The sequence below is a fragment of the Somniosus microcephalus genome, chromosome 13 (assembly GCF_052327205.1).
Source record: "Somniosus microcephalus isolate GS21.2 chromosome 13, FLI_Smic_1.0, whole genome shotgun sequence".
Taxonomy (NCBI): domain Eukaryota; kingdom Metazoa; phylum Chordata; class Chondrichthyes; order Squaliformes; family Somniosidae; genus Somniosus; species Somniosus microcephalus.
The window spans coordinates 184,126,462-184,142,411 of NC_140999.1; the positions used below are offsets into that span (position 1 = coordinate 184,126,462).

Genomic DNA, 15,950 nt, shown 5'->3' on the forward strand with positions numbered 1-15,950 from the left:
AAATGTGATGAATATTTGAAGCAGAGGAAGACACAGGGCTTTGGGATTAGTTTTGGAGCGCCCTAGCAAAGAGCTTGCACTAACATGATGGGCCGAATGGTCTCCTACTGTGCTGTAAACTGCTATAGTTCTACTTCTCTTGGAGTGATACCGTTCTTACAAAAGTGGAAGTCAGGATTATGAGTCTATTGTGTGGAAAGAATGACGCAAGTAGAATAAATTTGCTTATTAAGAGTGACAGGGTGTTACAAGACGTGTTTATGAACCATGTGATAGTACTGTACACAAGATATGTAATACATTATATAGATAGACATGTTCTCATCCTGCAAGGAATAGGTCCAACTCATTAATACTGAATATACTGCTGAGAAAATCTCCACCTTCCTCTGTTGCCACCTTGCGCAGTCGCCTTCCTTCCTTAGCCTCTTGTGATATTGCCTGACTCTTTCCCTTGCATTCCTGCTCTATGTCCTGTCTTTCCCCAGTCATAACCCTCTATGTTCTCCTCTTTGGCCATCTCCACCCCCACCCGCCTTCCTCCCCATCATGACCCTGTCTACCTTTCATTCTCCAGACATAACACCAGCTATTTGCGTCCCCTCCCCTCCCCTCCTCCCCAACATATCCCTTGTCCTAGTCTTGCCCTTTCTCCCCCTTGAACTAAACTCTTGCCTGGACTCCTTTTCATCAGCCTGCACACTCTCCCCTCCGTGACCCTTCCCCAGGCTCCATTCTCTGTGTCCGGTCTAGTCTAGTCCGTTTCTGACATTGCCTGGACTCCACGGCCTCTATCAGGTGAGACAATGGGATAGACTGTGGACCTCTTCACATCCAATCAATGATCAGCCATCTCAAGCCAACAAAAAGGAAACAGATATTAATTTTCACCTCCCTCATCTCTCCCTCCAAGGTGGATTTTCCTGTTCCTGCGTCTGGGTGTGTTGGCTGGCCTGGGCACAGCATATAGAGGAACATCAGACAAGGAGGAGCGTACACTTGTGCTGGAGCCAGTCTGATCTTCTGTTCATTCATTTGAAAGAATGAAACATTAGCCAGGCTCCCTTATGGGGAACGCGGTCCTACCCTCCTCTCCCAATTTTCCTCTATTCACTGCACCCAGGCAACCCAATACCCCGGAACAGAAAGATCTGCCCCCACGCGTCCACAAAGTTGGCATCTCAACCAGCCCACCCACCTTCATCAAAAAAAGAGCTTGGCCAAGCTGATTGTACGCAGTAGGTTTAATAGCACCGTAACTTTATCACAGGGGAACTAAAGACCTTCCCTTTCCTGTCCCCCACACAGCGAATTCTGGTGGTGCAGCGACAGATGTCAGTGTTGGAGGAGGAGGTGGAGGACTTCCGCCAGGCTTTGAAACGATATGTGGAGTCTGCGGCCAGTCAGAGTGGCAGCTTGCAGTAAGTTGGAGTATGTGCTTGTTCTAAGTCCTCATCACAGGAAGGTGATGTTGGACAACGTAGGGTCTCACTATTGTAAACAATAAAAAAATAAACTGCTCGAGACTACAAAGATCCAGATGGCACAGATGTGGCGCTCTGGACAAGTGTCAGCCAGTGGCTCAGTGGGTAGCACTTGCTCTCGCCTCTGAGTCAGAAGGTTGTGGGTTCACAATCCCCACTCCAGAGACTTGAGCACAAAAATCTAGGCTGACACTCCCAGTGCAGTGCTGAGGGAGCGCTGTGCTATCGGAGGTGCCGTCTTTCAGATGAGATGTTAAATCGAGATCCTGTCTGCCCGCTCAGTTGGATGTTAAAAGATCCCATGGCACTATTTTGAAGACGAGCAGTGGGGAGTTATCCCCGGTGTCCTGGGGCCAATATTTATCCCTCCACCAAGATCACTAAAAAAACAGATTATCTGGTCATTATCACATCACTGTTTGTGGGAGCTTGCTGTGCGCAAATTGGCTGCCGTGTTTCCTACATTATAACAGTGACTACACTTTAAAAAGTACTTCATTGGCTGTGAAGTGCTTTAGGATGTCCGGTGGCCATGAAAGGTGCTATATAAATGCAAGTCTTTCTTTAGTGTTGTCCATTCACAGTGCCACTGGAGTGCATCAAATTTATTTGGGTGGTTCTTATTTATGTATTTTGTTTCTCTCTTTTCTCCAGTCATTGGGGTGCAGTTCCATAGGTGCTAGCTGCCCACTGATAACTCTCTCAAGTAGCCAGCGTGAGCCTGGATGCTGAGCATCAGCAGGCTATTTGACTGTGGGGCCATCACAATCCTGTACGCACCCAATGTCCACACGTGAGCGGTTGCCAACTGGCTGATTTTATTTCCCCCTCCCTAAGCTGAGGGGCTGAGGGCAATTGTAGGGGAGTCCAAAACTAGGGGCCATAAATATAAGATAGTCACCAATAAATCCAGTAGGCAATTCAGGAGGAACTTCTTTACCGAGGAATTGGTTAGAATGCAGAACCAGCTACCACAAGGAGTAGTTTGGGTGAATAGCATAGATAAGCACATGAGTGTCTCACCTCCTGACTCCCCAAAGCCTTTCCACCATCTACAAGGCACAAGTCAGGAGTGTGATGGAATACTCTCCACTTGCCTGGATGAGTGCAGCTCCAACAACACTCAAGAAGCTCAACACCATCCAAGACAAAGCAGCCCGCTTGATTGGCACCCCATCCACCACCTTAAACATTCACTCCCTCCACCACCGGCGTACCGTAGCTGCAGTGTGTACCATCTACAAGATGCAGTGCAGCAACTCGCCAAGGCTTCTTCGGCAGCACCTCCCAAACCCGTGACCTCTACCACCTAGAAGGACAAGGGCAGCAGGCGCATGGGAACACCACCACCACACACCATCCTGACTTGGAAATATATCGGCCGTTCCTTCATCATCGCTGGGCCAAAATCCTGGAACTCCTTCCCTAACAGCACTGTGGGAGTACCTTCACCACACGGACTGCAGCTGGTCAAGAAGGCGGCTCACCACCACCTTCTCAAGGGGCAACTAGGGATGGGCAATAAATGCCGGCCTTCCCAGCGATGCCCAAATCCCGAGAATGAATAAGAGGAAAAAAAACAAATGAGAGAGAAAGGAATAGAATGATATGCTGATAGCAATAGGTGAAATAGGGGTGGGTGGAGGCTCGTGTGGAGCATAAACACCAGCATGGACTAGTTGGCCTGAATGGCTGGTTTCTGTGCTGTACAGACTATGTAAACCTGTGTAGCCCTTCAATTGCTTGACTGAGCTGAGATCAACAAACACAGCATTAGTTGAACTTATGGCCCTCTGGTACAGCAGAAGGTGCCTGTACCTACAAGTGCATTGGGTGGTTTTTGTGAAGAGATAATTTTGTTTTGCGAGGAGCATTGGTGTCCTGTCCTAATTTCATATTTGATGTATTCTTCCTTATCCAGCATCTCAGTTCAGAAGCTGGGGAATGAGACCTGCTTCATAGTGTATGAGTTCTGGCAGGACAGGACTTCATGGAGGAGGTAGGGATCGTGTTAGATTATTGCTAATAGAGTTCATAATTGCTTCCGGGTTGCCTAAAAGTGGTGCAAGTTGTACTGCTAGTGGCAGATAGAAAGACCTGAGATAATTATCAGCTTCCACAAGTCAAATACCAGACCTAAAATAAAAGGGGGCCAAAAATACCACACACATGGACCCAGACACCAGACACACACATGGACCCAGACACCAGACACACACATGGACCCAGACACAGACATGGACCCAGACACCAGAAATACACATGGACCCAGACACCAGACACACACATGGACCCAGACACAGACATGGACCCAGACATACACATGGATGCAGACACCAGACACAAACATGGACCCAGACACCAGGAATACACATGGACCCAGACACCAGACACACACATATAGACCCAGACACCAGACACACACATATAGACCCAGACGGCAGACACACACATGGACCCAGACACCAGACACAGACATGGACCCAGACACCAGACACACACATGGACCCAGACATACACATGGACGCAGACACCAGACACAGACATGGACCCAGACATACACATGGACCCAGACGGCAGATCCACTTGGATCCCCCACCTACGCGTGAACACAGACTCCAGATGCAAAAGGACACATACATCCTTCACTTGCACGGAAGCACAAATCTATCCACACACAAAAGATTTATGTGCACGCACACATCCACAAGCAAGAGTGGTTTACAGCAGGACCGAGTCGGCAAAGGGCTCATTAAAGTGATGGTGTTATTTGTGTCCCTGTAACCGTGGCAGCGGACAGGTGAGGCAGATGCTATACACACTGAACCAAGCCAGCTTGTTTCCAGGGCGATGGTCTCTTCACGCACCTGCCTATACCTTATGGCACAGTCCAGGGCAACAAGCTGCTAATCTGTCTGCCATTTCCTGGTAGTTTTCGCGATGAAACATGAACATGAAATAGAACTGACCGCACCATCAAAAGGCGGAGCGGTCAGCCACTCTGAGTCTGGGGTTGCCAACCCTCCAGGATTGCCCTGGAGTCTCCAGGAACGAAAGCTCTATCTCCTGGACACTGCAGCGAACAACACCCGGGAGAAAAATCATAGGGACATTCCAAAATTCGTGTGTTCTTTTCATTTACTTTGAACACTTTTGTTCATTAGTTGTAAAAATGTTGGCGAACAGGAAGTAAAAGCCTGTTTGACTGGGCAGGGGTGGGGGGAGGGGAGGTCATGTGATAAAACCTCCAGGACTATGTCCAACCAGAGTTGGCAACCCTATCTGAGTTCGAGACATAAATACAACCGCTGCACTGAAAATCCGGGTGAGGCAGTGCCTCTGCCCTGCTTATATGTAACATCGCATTGTGTAATTTAACAAGCTGTACCTCTCTCACTGTGGAATGCTAACTCGCTGTGTGCAAACCCTCAGCCACTTGCAAGCAAACTACAGCAAGACCTTCCAGAGGAACAACGTAGACTTTCTGGAGACCCCAGAGCTCATGACAACCATGCTGCTTCCTGGTAAGGGCGGATCACATGACAGGATTAAATGCTGAGGCGTGAGCGGGAGGGTGAATTCTAGAGTCAAGGAGAGCCCTATGTCGGCCTTACGGGCCAACCGAGGGAACGCTGCACCGTCGGAGGTGCCGCCTTTCGGATGAGATGTTAAACCGAGGCCCCGTCTGCTCTCTCAGCTGGGTGTAAAAGATCCCGCAGCACTATTTCGAAGACGAGCAGGGTCCAACTCCCCACCCTCCCAGAGATACTGTACCCCATCCAAAGAGGCTTCCTGCCCAAGTCAGCCATAAGAATTTCAGGGCCAGTCTCTCCTCCTCGCACTCTACCAGTTCATATTGACACTCCTCTCTCCCTTTCAATTCAGCTTGGCACTCTTCGCTTCCTCCAATCCAGTTGCAGCTGGTACTCTTCTTCCAATCTCCTCCTTCAAGCTGGCATTAGTTTTGACTTCCCATTCAAGCTGGCACTCATTTTCCCCATGAAGACTGCCTGCACACAGACCTGTGGCAATGCCCTCGGTAGCCAGTTATTAGAAGGCATGAATTACTGCCTATGTTGGACTACCCTCTCTGATTTCCACCAGCCAGAAGATGCCGCAACTCCCCAGACATTGTTCAGGCTTGTGAGTTGAGCAGAGAAACAAACCAGTTAATTTTCCTTTCCGTTCCATTGATGCCATTGTTTTAGCACGGTCCTGGCTGAAATCACCTAACAGTACAGTCCAGGGACCGAAGCTAGGACCTTCCTGGTTTATAAGGCCAAATCTATTTAAACTCAGACCCACTGGGAGAGCCATGAAAATCTCTGGTGTGAGTAATCTACAACTGGCACCACCAGAGCTTTCTCAGAGATACCTTACCTAAGAAAGGATGTTCTTGCCATAGAGGGAGTGCAGCGAAGGTTCACCAGACTGATTCCTGGGATGGCAGGACTGTCGTATGAGGAGAGATTGGGTCGACTAGGCTTGTATTCACTAGAATTTAGAAGAATGAGGGGAATCTCATTGAAACGTATAAAATTCTGACAGGGCTAGACAGGCTGGATGCAGGGAGGATGTTTCCCCTGGCTGGGGGGTCTAGAACGAGGGGTCACAGTCTCAGGATACGGGGTAGGACATTTAGGACTGAGATGCTGTGGAATTCTCTACCACAGAAGGCTGGTGGGTCCATATCTGTGTCTGGTGTCTGGGTCCATGTCTGTGTCTGGTGTCTGGGTCCATGTGTGTGTCTGCCGTCTGGGTCTATATGTGTGTGTCTGGTGTCTGGGTCCATGTGTGTGTCTGGTGTCTGGGTCCATGTGTATGTCTGGGTCCATGTGTGTATCTGGAGTCTGGGTCCATGTGTGTGTCTGGAGTCTGGGTCCATGTGTGTGTCTGGTGTCTGGGTCCATGTGTATGTCTGGGTCCATGTGTGTATCTGGAGTCTGGGTCCATGTGTGTGTCTGGAGTCTGGGTCCATGTGTATGTCTGGTGTCTGGGTCCATGTGTATGTCTGGGTCCATGTGTGTATCTGGAGTCTGGGTCCATGTGTGTGGAGGCCAAGTCACTGAATATATTTAAGAAGGAGATAGATAGATTTCTAGACACAAAAGGCGTCAAGGGGTATGGGGAGAGAGCGGGAATATGGTATTGAGATAGAGGATGAGCCATAATCATATTAAATGGCGGAGCAGGCTCAAAGGGCCGAATGGCCAACTCCTGCTCCTATTTTTCTATGTTTCTATACTGGTTGGCATCGATTACTCTACGCTCTTTGAGTTGGTCAAGCTGTTTAATGGAATGGGTGGCAAGGTAGACAGGGGCAGGGATGCAGCTATTGCAAAGAACAGAAGACAGGAGAAAGCTCTCTGGCACATCCTGGTGGTGTGGACATGGGGAGATCTAGGGCAAAGGGAACGTTTAGGATTCTTTTGATTTACTCCTCCTGCTGCTGAAGCCCTCATCCATGCCTCTAGACTGAACTAATGCTCTCTGGGCCGGCCTCCCACCTTGCACTGTCTGTAAACTTCAGCTCATCCAAACCTCTGCTGCCTGTATCCTAACTTGCACCAAGTCCCGTTCACCCGTCGCTCGCCCCTGTGCTCGGCTCCAGGTCCAGCCACGACTCGGTTTTAAAATTCTCATCCTTGTTTTCCAATCCCTCCACGGCCTCGCCCCTCACATCCCTGTGTCACCTCCTCCATCCCTACAACCCTCCGAGATCGCTGCACTCCTCCAGCTCTGGCCTCTTGCGCAACCCATGATTTTAATCACTCCACCATTGACGGCCGTGCCTTCAGCTGCCAAGGCCCTAAGCTCTGGAATTCCCTTCCTAAACTCCTCCACCCCTCCATCTCTCTCCTCCTTTAAGACGCTCCTTAAAACCTATCTCTTTGACCAAGCTTTTGGGCACCTGTCCTAATGTGGTTTGGTGTCAAATATTGTTTGATAATCGCTCCTGTGAAGCACTTTGGGACGTTTTACTACGTTAAAAGGCTGTTCCACTAGTTGATGGTACAAGGACTAGGGGGACACAGGTTTAAGGTTTTGGGCAAGAGATACAGGGGGGATGTGAGGAAAAACTTTTTACGCAGCGAGTGGTGAGGACCTGGAACTCGCTGCCGACGGAAGTGGTGGAAGCGGAGACACTCAATGTTTTCAAGGGGAGACTGGATAGGCACTTGAGGGAAATAAACTTGCAGGGCTACGGGGATAGAGCGGGGGAATGGGACTGACTGGATTGCTCTACAGAGAGCCGGCACGGACTCGATGGGCCGAATGGCCTCCTTCTGTGCCATTATGACTATGACTAAAGGCACTATATAAATGTAAGTCTTTGTTGGAATCAAATACTTATTAGAGAATGGACTATCCCCTATGCTGATTCTAAGCCAGGCAGTTTGTACCCTTGTCTATAAGCCAACACATCTGTGGAGAGCTGTACAGCATGGCTACTGCAGCAATGGAGGGAGGGGAGGTACTTGTGGACAAGGACCAATGGTCAGGAGAGTGAATTGGAGTTTAGGAGCAATACGGGTTCGGGGGGACGAGACCAATTGCCAGGTTCTATTGACCAAAAATAAATAAATCTGCATGTGTCTAAACTGCTCCCTTACATCGGGCGTGGGTCCAGTCTGTTAGAGTGGAAGATGATGGCTAGTCTTGTAGGTACATAGGAACAGGTGTTGGCCATTCAGCCCCTCAAGCATGTTCTACCAATCAATGGCCGATCTGTATCCTAACTCCGTCCACCTGCCGTGGCTTCATATCCCATAATACCCTTGGCTAGCAAAAATTTACCGATCTCAGATCAGGTAACCACACCTAAAGGACTAGATTACTGTGCATTATCGCACAAAGACATTTGCATTTTGTCAACTGATTAATGGCTATATCATTTGGATGGCTATGTTTTACATAAGATGTGCTTGTTGCTTCCAATTTCTATTTTGATTCCCATGCAGTCGATGATGTTATTGATAAGAGTTTGCATTATTTTTATCTACACCCCTCTGCTTTAAATTGCTCTCTGTGTCACAGATACACGTCTCTATTGTTAAAACAGTTGTCAAAAACTGTAGTGAGCACTGCTCAATCTCCTGAGCTCTTCCCACATTCTAAGACATCCCACTCGTGTTATCCGCCACAGAAGGATGAAAGGCTGAGTGAAACGCTGTCAGGCTTTCAACCGAAGCACTTGAGTCCAGTTATCAACAGACCGAGCTATCCAACCTTTAGGGATAGAACCTCACTCCAAAAAACAGCTATTGAGGCTTGGTTTGAGATTGGGGCTAAGAGACACTGTAGGGCAAGAGCAGAGGCAACTTTACTCATATCTTGTGTCTAACCACGCTGTACCTGACCTGCAAGTGCTTTGCTGTCAGCATTCAGCTGTAGTTGCCCAAAATGGAAATCTGGAACTTTCTCCCCCAAACAAACCGTGAGGCCAGGAGTCAATTGAGAATTTCAAAACTGAGATTGATAGAATTTTGTTAGGCAAGGCTATTAAAGGTTACGGAACCAAGGCGGGGAGATGGATTTAAGATACAGATCAGCCATGATCAATTTTCCCTCTAATTTTTTTTTGGTGCGGGGGTGGGGGGGGGCATGCGGCCCTTTTAATGGGCTGAGCGACCCCTTCAAAATTCCGTGCAGGCGTGGTTTTTCCCTTTAAATCCAGTGAGCAAGCTGCGGGGGCGCTGCGGGGCCACGGGGCCGTCCGGTCACACGTCTTAAAGGGAGCACTGGCCATGATCAAATTGAAGGGCAGAGCAGGCTCGAGGGGCTAAATGGCCTACTCCTGTTCCTATGAATGTAACTGTATAATATTAGTTGGAACAAACTGATACCTGGGAGCTTCCGCTATACATTTTGCGGATAGACTTCTCTCTTCCCATAAACTTTTCTTGTTGTTCATCTCTTTAGGGGAGATTTAATAAATTTCCCCCCCCCCCCCCCCCCACCACGTGCCATCTCCCATGGCTCAGTTTGTCAAAGTAATGCCCAGAATGGTACAGGAAACTTTCGTTTAATCGGAGGTTAAATGTCCGGAAAGCTCTATCTACCAGCAAAATTCAGGAGCCGTTTCCTATAAGTTTTTTTACTTCTCGTTGCTTTTTTTTTCCAGTCAGGCTCTGCAAGGTCTAGCTGAAGCTGTTGCTTAGCTACAGAGACGCTTTTAAACTGCGGCCGACTGTTTTGAAGCTGTTGCTAAGCAACAGGGTTTGTTGATTCACACGGAGCTGAAAAGCTCCGTATGTTTTAACATTAGCGCTGGTTTCTACGGCAGTTTTGATGGTACGGCACCAGCTCGGTCCCGTCAGTGCCGGATACCAGAAAGTTTCCTGTACTGAGCCATGAAGGCCAGAAAGATTCCACGTTGTATCCTCAGTCTAAGCTGTTAGCTCTGAGAGACGGGAAAGTAGAAAAGGCATCACACTTACCATCAGGATCCCTGGACAGTCCCAGTTGTGGCTCAGTTGGTTGCACGCTTGCCGCTGAGTCAGAAGGTCGTGGGTTCTAAGTCCCACTCCAGACACTTGAGCTCAAAATCTAGGCTGACACTCCCAGTGCCAGTACTGAGGGAGAGCTGTACTGTTGGAGGTGCCGTCTTTTGGATGAGACATTAAACCGAGGTCCCGTCTGATCTCTCAGGTGGGCATAAAAGACCCCAAGCACTATTTTGAAGACGAACAAGGGAGTTCTCCCTGGTCCCTCAACCAACATCAGTAAAACAGATTATCTGGTCTTTATCACGTTGCTGTTTGTGGGAGCTTGCTGTGCGCAAATTGACTGTAATGTTTCCCACATTACAACAGTGACTACACTTCAAAGGCACTTCATTGGCTGTAAAGCGCTTTGGGACATCCTGAGATCATGAAATGTAAGTTCTTTCTTTTTCTTTTTTGGATTAAAAGAAAGAAAGACTTGCATTTATATAGCGCCTTTCACGACCACCGGACGTCCCAAAGCGCTTTACAACCAATGAAGTACTTTTGAAGTGTAGTCACTGTTGTAATGTAGGAAACGCAGCTGCCAACTTGTGCACAGCAAGCTCCCAACACACAGCAATGTGAGAATGACCAGATCATCTGTTTTTTTTAGTGATGTTGATTGAGTGATAAATAGTGGCTGCAACACCAAGAAGAACATTTATCTTTAAGATTCAGTACCCTGTCCCTGCTTTCTCCCCATATCCCTTGATCCCTTTAGCCTTAAGAAATATATCTTTAAGAAAAGATATACTTGCTCTCGAGGCGGTTCAGAGAAGGTTCACTCGGTTGATTCCAGAGATGAGGGGGTTGACGTATGAGGAAAGGTTGAATAGGTTGGGACTCTACTCATTGGAGTTCAGAAGAATGAGAGGCGATCTTATCGAAACATATAAGATTGTGAGGGGGCTTGATCGGGTGGATGCGGTGAGGATGTTTCCACTGATGGGTGAGACTAGAACTAGGGGGCATAATCTTAGAATAAGGGGCTGCCCTTTCAAAACTGAGATGAGGAAAAACTTCTTCACTCAGAGGGTAGTAAATCTATGGAATTTGCTACCCCAGAGAGCTGTGGAAGCTGCAACATTAAATAAATTTAAAATGGAGATAGACAGCTTCCTAGCAGATAAGGGAATTAGGGGTTACGGGGAGAGGGCAGGGAAGTGGACGTGAGTCTAGATTCAGATCAGCCATGATCCTATTGAATGGCGGAGCAGGCCCGAGGGGCCGTATGGCCTACTCCTGCTCCTATTTCTTATGTTCTTATGTAACTCCCCATCTCTTCTTCAAAATAGTGCCATGGGATCTTTTACATTCACCTGAGAGAGCAGATGGGACCTCGGTTTAATGTCTCACCCGAAAGATGGCACCTGGAGTGTCAGCCTAGCGTGGGACTATGAACCCACAATCCTTCTGACTCAGAGGCGAGAGTGCTACCCACTGAGCCACAGCTGACACTATGAAATTAGGAAGGGAACATTAGCCAAGGAACCATGTTGCAAATGGGATTACGGCAACAAAATAAAATTGAACAAGCTCAGGGAGCCCACCCCCCTCCCCACTGCAGTCAAATCACCTGCTGTCATGAACCAAGGCAGATGGGCTGTTACAATGGGCCGGGAGATTTACCCGCCGACCTCCCGCTTTGTTCCTGTTGTCTTCTATTTCAGCCTGCACTTCTGAGCAGGCAGAAAAGGACATCCGGCGGAAACGGGTGGGGTCCTTCTTTCATAGAGGATAGGAGCAGGAGTAGGCCATTCGGCCCCTCGAGCCTGCTCCGCCATTTAATGAGATCATGGCTGATCATCCAAATTCAGTACCCTGTCCCTGCTTTCTCCCCATATCCCTTGATCCCTTTAGCCTTAAGAAATATATCTAACTCCTTCTTGAATATATTTAATGAATTGGCCTCAACTGCCTTCTGTGGTAGAGAATTCCACAGGTTCACCACTCTCTGGGTGAAGAAATTCCTCCTCATCGCTGTCCTAAATGGCTTACCCCTTATCTTTAGACTGTGACCCCTGGTTCTGGACTCCCCCGCCATCGGGAACATCCTTCCTGCATCTAGTCTATCTAGTCCTGTTAGAATTTTATAAGTTTCAATGAGATCCCCTCTCATTCTTCTAAACTCCAGCGAGTACAAGCCCAATCGACCCAATCTCTCCTCATACATCATTCCTGCCATCCCAGGTATCAGCCTGGTGAATCTTCGCTGCACTCCCTCCATGGCAAGAACATCCTTCCTCAGATAAGGCAACCAAAACTGCACACAATACTCAAGGTGTGGTCTCACCAAGGCCCTGTACAACTGCAGCAAGACATCCTTGCTCCTGTACTCGAATCCTCTCGCTATGAAGGCCAACATACCATTTGCCTTCTTAACCGCCTGCTGCACCTGCATGCTTACCTTCAGCGACTGGTGCACAAGGACACCCAGGTCTCATTGCACTTCCCCTTCTCCCAATCTATTGCCGTTCAGATAATAATCCGCCTTCCTGTTTTTGCCACCAAAGTGGATAACCTCGCATTTATCCACATTATACTGCATCTGCCATGCATCTGCCCAATCACCCAACCTGTCCAAATCATACTGGAGTTTCTCTGCATCCTCCTCACAGCACACATGCCCACCCAGCTTTGTGTCGTCTGCAAACTTGGAGATATTGCATCTAGTTTCCTCGTCTAGATCATTAATATATATTGTGAATAGCTGGGGCCCTAGCACCGATCCCTGCGGTACCCCACTAGTCACTGCCTGCCATTCGGAAAAAGACCCGTTTATTCCAACTCTTTACTTCCTGTCTGCCAACCAGTTCTCTATCCAAGTCAGTACCTTATCCCCAATCCCATGTGCTTTAACTTTACACGCTAATCTCTTATGCGGGACCTTATCGAAAACCTTCTGAAAGTCCAAATACACCACATCCACTGGTTCTCCCTTATCTATTCTACCAGTTACATCCTCAGTATGCAGCTTGGGATCTGATGCCATCATAGAATCTTGCAGCACAGAAGGAGGCCATTCAGCCCATCGTGCCTGTGCCGGCTCTTTGAAAAGCCTGTCCAATTTAGTCCAACACCCCAGCTTTCTCCCATAACCCTGAAAATTAGTTTTCTTCAAGTACATGTCCAATTGCCTTCTGAAAGTTCCTATGGAATCCGTTCCCACCTCCCTTTCAGGTAGTGCATTCCAGATCCTAACAACCCTTTGTGTGAAAAAAATCTCTCCTCATTTCCTCTTTAGGTCTTTCACCAATTATTTTAAATCCATGACCTCTGGTCACCGACCCACTTGCCAGAGGAAACAGTTTCTCCCTACTTGCTCTATCAAAACCCCTCCTAATTTTAAATACCCCGATTAGGTCTCCCCTTCACCATTGAGCCCCGACTGCTATTTTAACCACTGGCCTGAGCGGGGAAGCCATTGTAGAAGTTCCCGCCAAGGTGAAGTGAGCGGGATGAGGAGCCGAACAGGTGCGTTTTTGAAATTTTTTCTTTTTTTACTTTCCTGGTGGAGCCAGGAGGAGCTGGGACAGGAATGCTTCTCCGGGCTCCACGAGGAAAGTTTAGGCCTCGCTTGCCCCAGGTTCCCACTCCCGCTCCGATCACAAGAACCCTCCCGTAGCCCTCCTTCCCATGACCGGACGTTCCTGCCGCCCAACCACTCCCCTGCCGGCCTGCTTCTGCTTCCCCGCCAGTTTGGGGAGGCAGACAGCTGACCAGGAGCATCATGCAGACCAGGCCCCGGAGTTAAAAATCGCCCGGGGCCTCATGCTGCTGAGGTCAGGAGGATTTGGCGCTCTCCTCGGCCCCCTTGCCTGCCCGATTGCCGCTCCGAGTCAAAATCAGGCTACGGTCATAGAATCATAGAATGACCCGTCGAGCCCGTGCCAGCTCTCTGCAAGAGCACTTCAGCTAGTCCCACTCCCCCGCCCTTTCCCCGTAGCCCTGCAAATATTTTTCCTTCAGGTAACGTATCCAATTCCCTTTTGAAAGCCACAATTGAATCTGCCTCCACCACCCTCTCAGGCAGTGCATTCCAGATCCTAACCACTCGCTGCGTAAAAAAGTTTTTCCTCATGTCGCCTTTGGATCTTCTGCCAATCACCTTAAATCTGTGTCCTCTGGTTCTCGATCCTTCCGCCAATGGGAACAGTTTCTCTCTATCTACTCTGTCCAGGCCCCTCATGATTTTGAACGCCTCTATCAAATCTCCTCTCAACCTTCTCTGTTCCAAGGAGAACAACCCCAGCTTCTCCAGTAACTGAAGTCCCTCATCCCTGGAACCATTCTCGTAAATCTTTTCTGCACCCTCTCTAAGGCCTTCACATCCTGCCTAAAGTGCGGTGCCCAGAATTGGACACAATACTCCAAGTTGAGCTTGGACCAGTGTCTAGGCACACACATGGACATTGACCATGGAATCATGTCCCAACATGGATAGGCACGTTGAGAAGAGATGGGGAAGGGGGGAAATTGGAGGGGGGGTGTTGGAAACCAGTTCCTCACTCTCTCCAGTTTATATATTGTTTTAAAAATTCTGTTCATTGTTTTTAGCATCCTGGTGGATCATCAACAACAACAACTGAGCCCCTTGGCTTTTGGAAGCAACGTCACTCTTAAGGACCTTCAGTAAAGCATCGTCCTCAAGCCTGGCTGATGCTGCCTCAGGATCCAGTGGATATCGTTCAAACCGCTGCCAAAACGGTTTCTTTAGACAAGTCGCATACTTGATGACAAATAGCTACAGTGTATTTTGATTGCTAAAATATTTATTGTGACATGCAGATGGGGTGCAGTTGACCTGTGAACCCCCGTGTGACTAAAGATGAGTTTATGTTTGCCTGTACTGTATGCAGTAATCCCCCAACCTCTGCTGACTCCCTCCCATGGCACGACACTAATTTGCTTAGTAATGTAATAAAAATGAAGTGAACGCATCACGTATACTTAATGAGCCAAAACTTGCCCAATTGGATGCATACTTGAAAAGGAATAGTTTGCAGGGCTATAGGAAAAGAGCAGGGGGGAGTGGGACTAATTGGAGCGCTCTTTCAAAGAGCCGGCACAGGCACGATGGGCCGACTGGCCTCCTTCTGTGCTGTATGGTTTTATGATTCTATGATATATTTTATCTTGGTGTAACTGTTGGTTGGAAAGTTCCTCCTTGGTTATGTGTGCAGACAGTAGTACTCTGTACATTTGTATTTTCCCCTTTGTTTAATGTGTGTTGGGGAAGACCCTTGTTTGACTTCTGTACTGACACAGATCCCAACTGATATCTGTACCGAAAAGGCTCACTCCTTCATGCTGGGTTTAATGCATGTGAGCCAATGACAGAAGGGGGGGGGGGTCGGGGGTGGTTGGGAGTGGGGTTGCCAGTGGAGCGGGTGGGATTTGAGGGTTGGTCCCTAAGCCCTTTGTTTTTGCTCTGCTCAAGTGCTTTTTGTGTGCAGTGACCCCCAGGCTTTACCTGTGAGAATTGGGGACACAACTATTTCTATGGATATCAAACCCAGAAACAGACTGCGCCAAAGCCTTCCTACCCTCGCCCCCGCCCTGCCCAAAATTGTGCGCTCATTGTGTCCACCATGGCATCATGAGATGGAGAGAAGCAACTTAATGCCAGGTGCTTCCCCACAACCAGTGAGGTTGTGAAGGGGTGAGACTCACCCTCAACGCCCATGGCACACAGGTTTCTCTCGTGCACACTCCTCCTGACAACTCATTGTAGAGTGGCACTGGGACAGGCCTGAGAACCCAGTCGGTGAATAGCATGTTGCACAGGGAGAACCAAACCAGAGAAATGGAAGGTAATGGAAAGTCATTTCGGTTTTTTTCCCCGCCTGCAAATGAAACACGTTGAGAGTGGACCTTTTTTTGACAGGAGTTCCTTGAGTCAACAACCAGCTACAGTGGAGACTAGACCTAAACAAAAGATTCATTAATTATGTTGAGTGGTTTAGAACCACCTAGA

General features: G+C 48.4%; 1 protein-coding gene across 1 annotated transcript in view; it reads left to right on the top strand.

The window, feature by feature from the left end:
* Nucleotides 1–15,327, top strand: part of LOC147108862 (N-terminal EF-hand calcium-binding protein 1-like) — a 215,929-nt gene extending 200,602 nt beyond the window's left edge. Inside the window, exons 10-13 of the mRNA XM_086005780.1 lie at nt 1,309–1,421; nt 3,406–3,483; nt 4,917–5,008; nt 14,531–15,327. Of these exons, the coding sequence (XP_085861906.1) occupies nt 1,309–1,421; nt 3,406–3,483; nt 4,917–5,008; nt 14,531–14,562 (315 nt within the window). The 3' untranslated portion in view covers nt 14,563–15,327. The remainder of the gene's footprint in view (nt 1–1,308; nt 1,422–3,405; nt 3,484–4,916; nt 5,009–14,530) is intronic.
* Nucleotides 15,328–15,950: the final 623 nt, after the last annotated feature.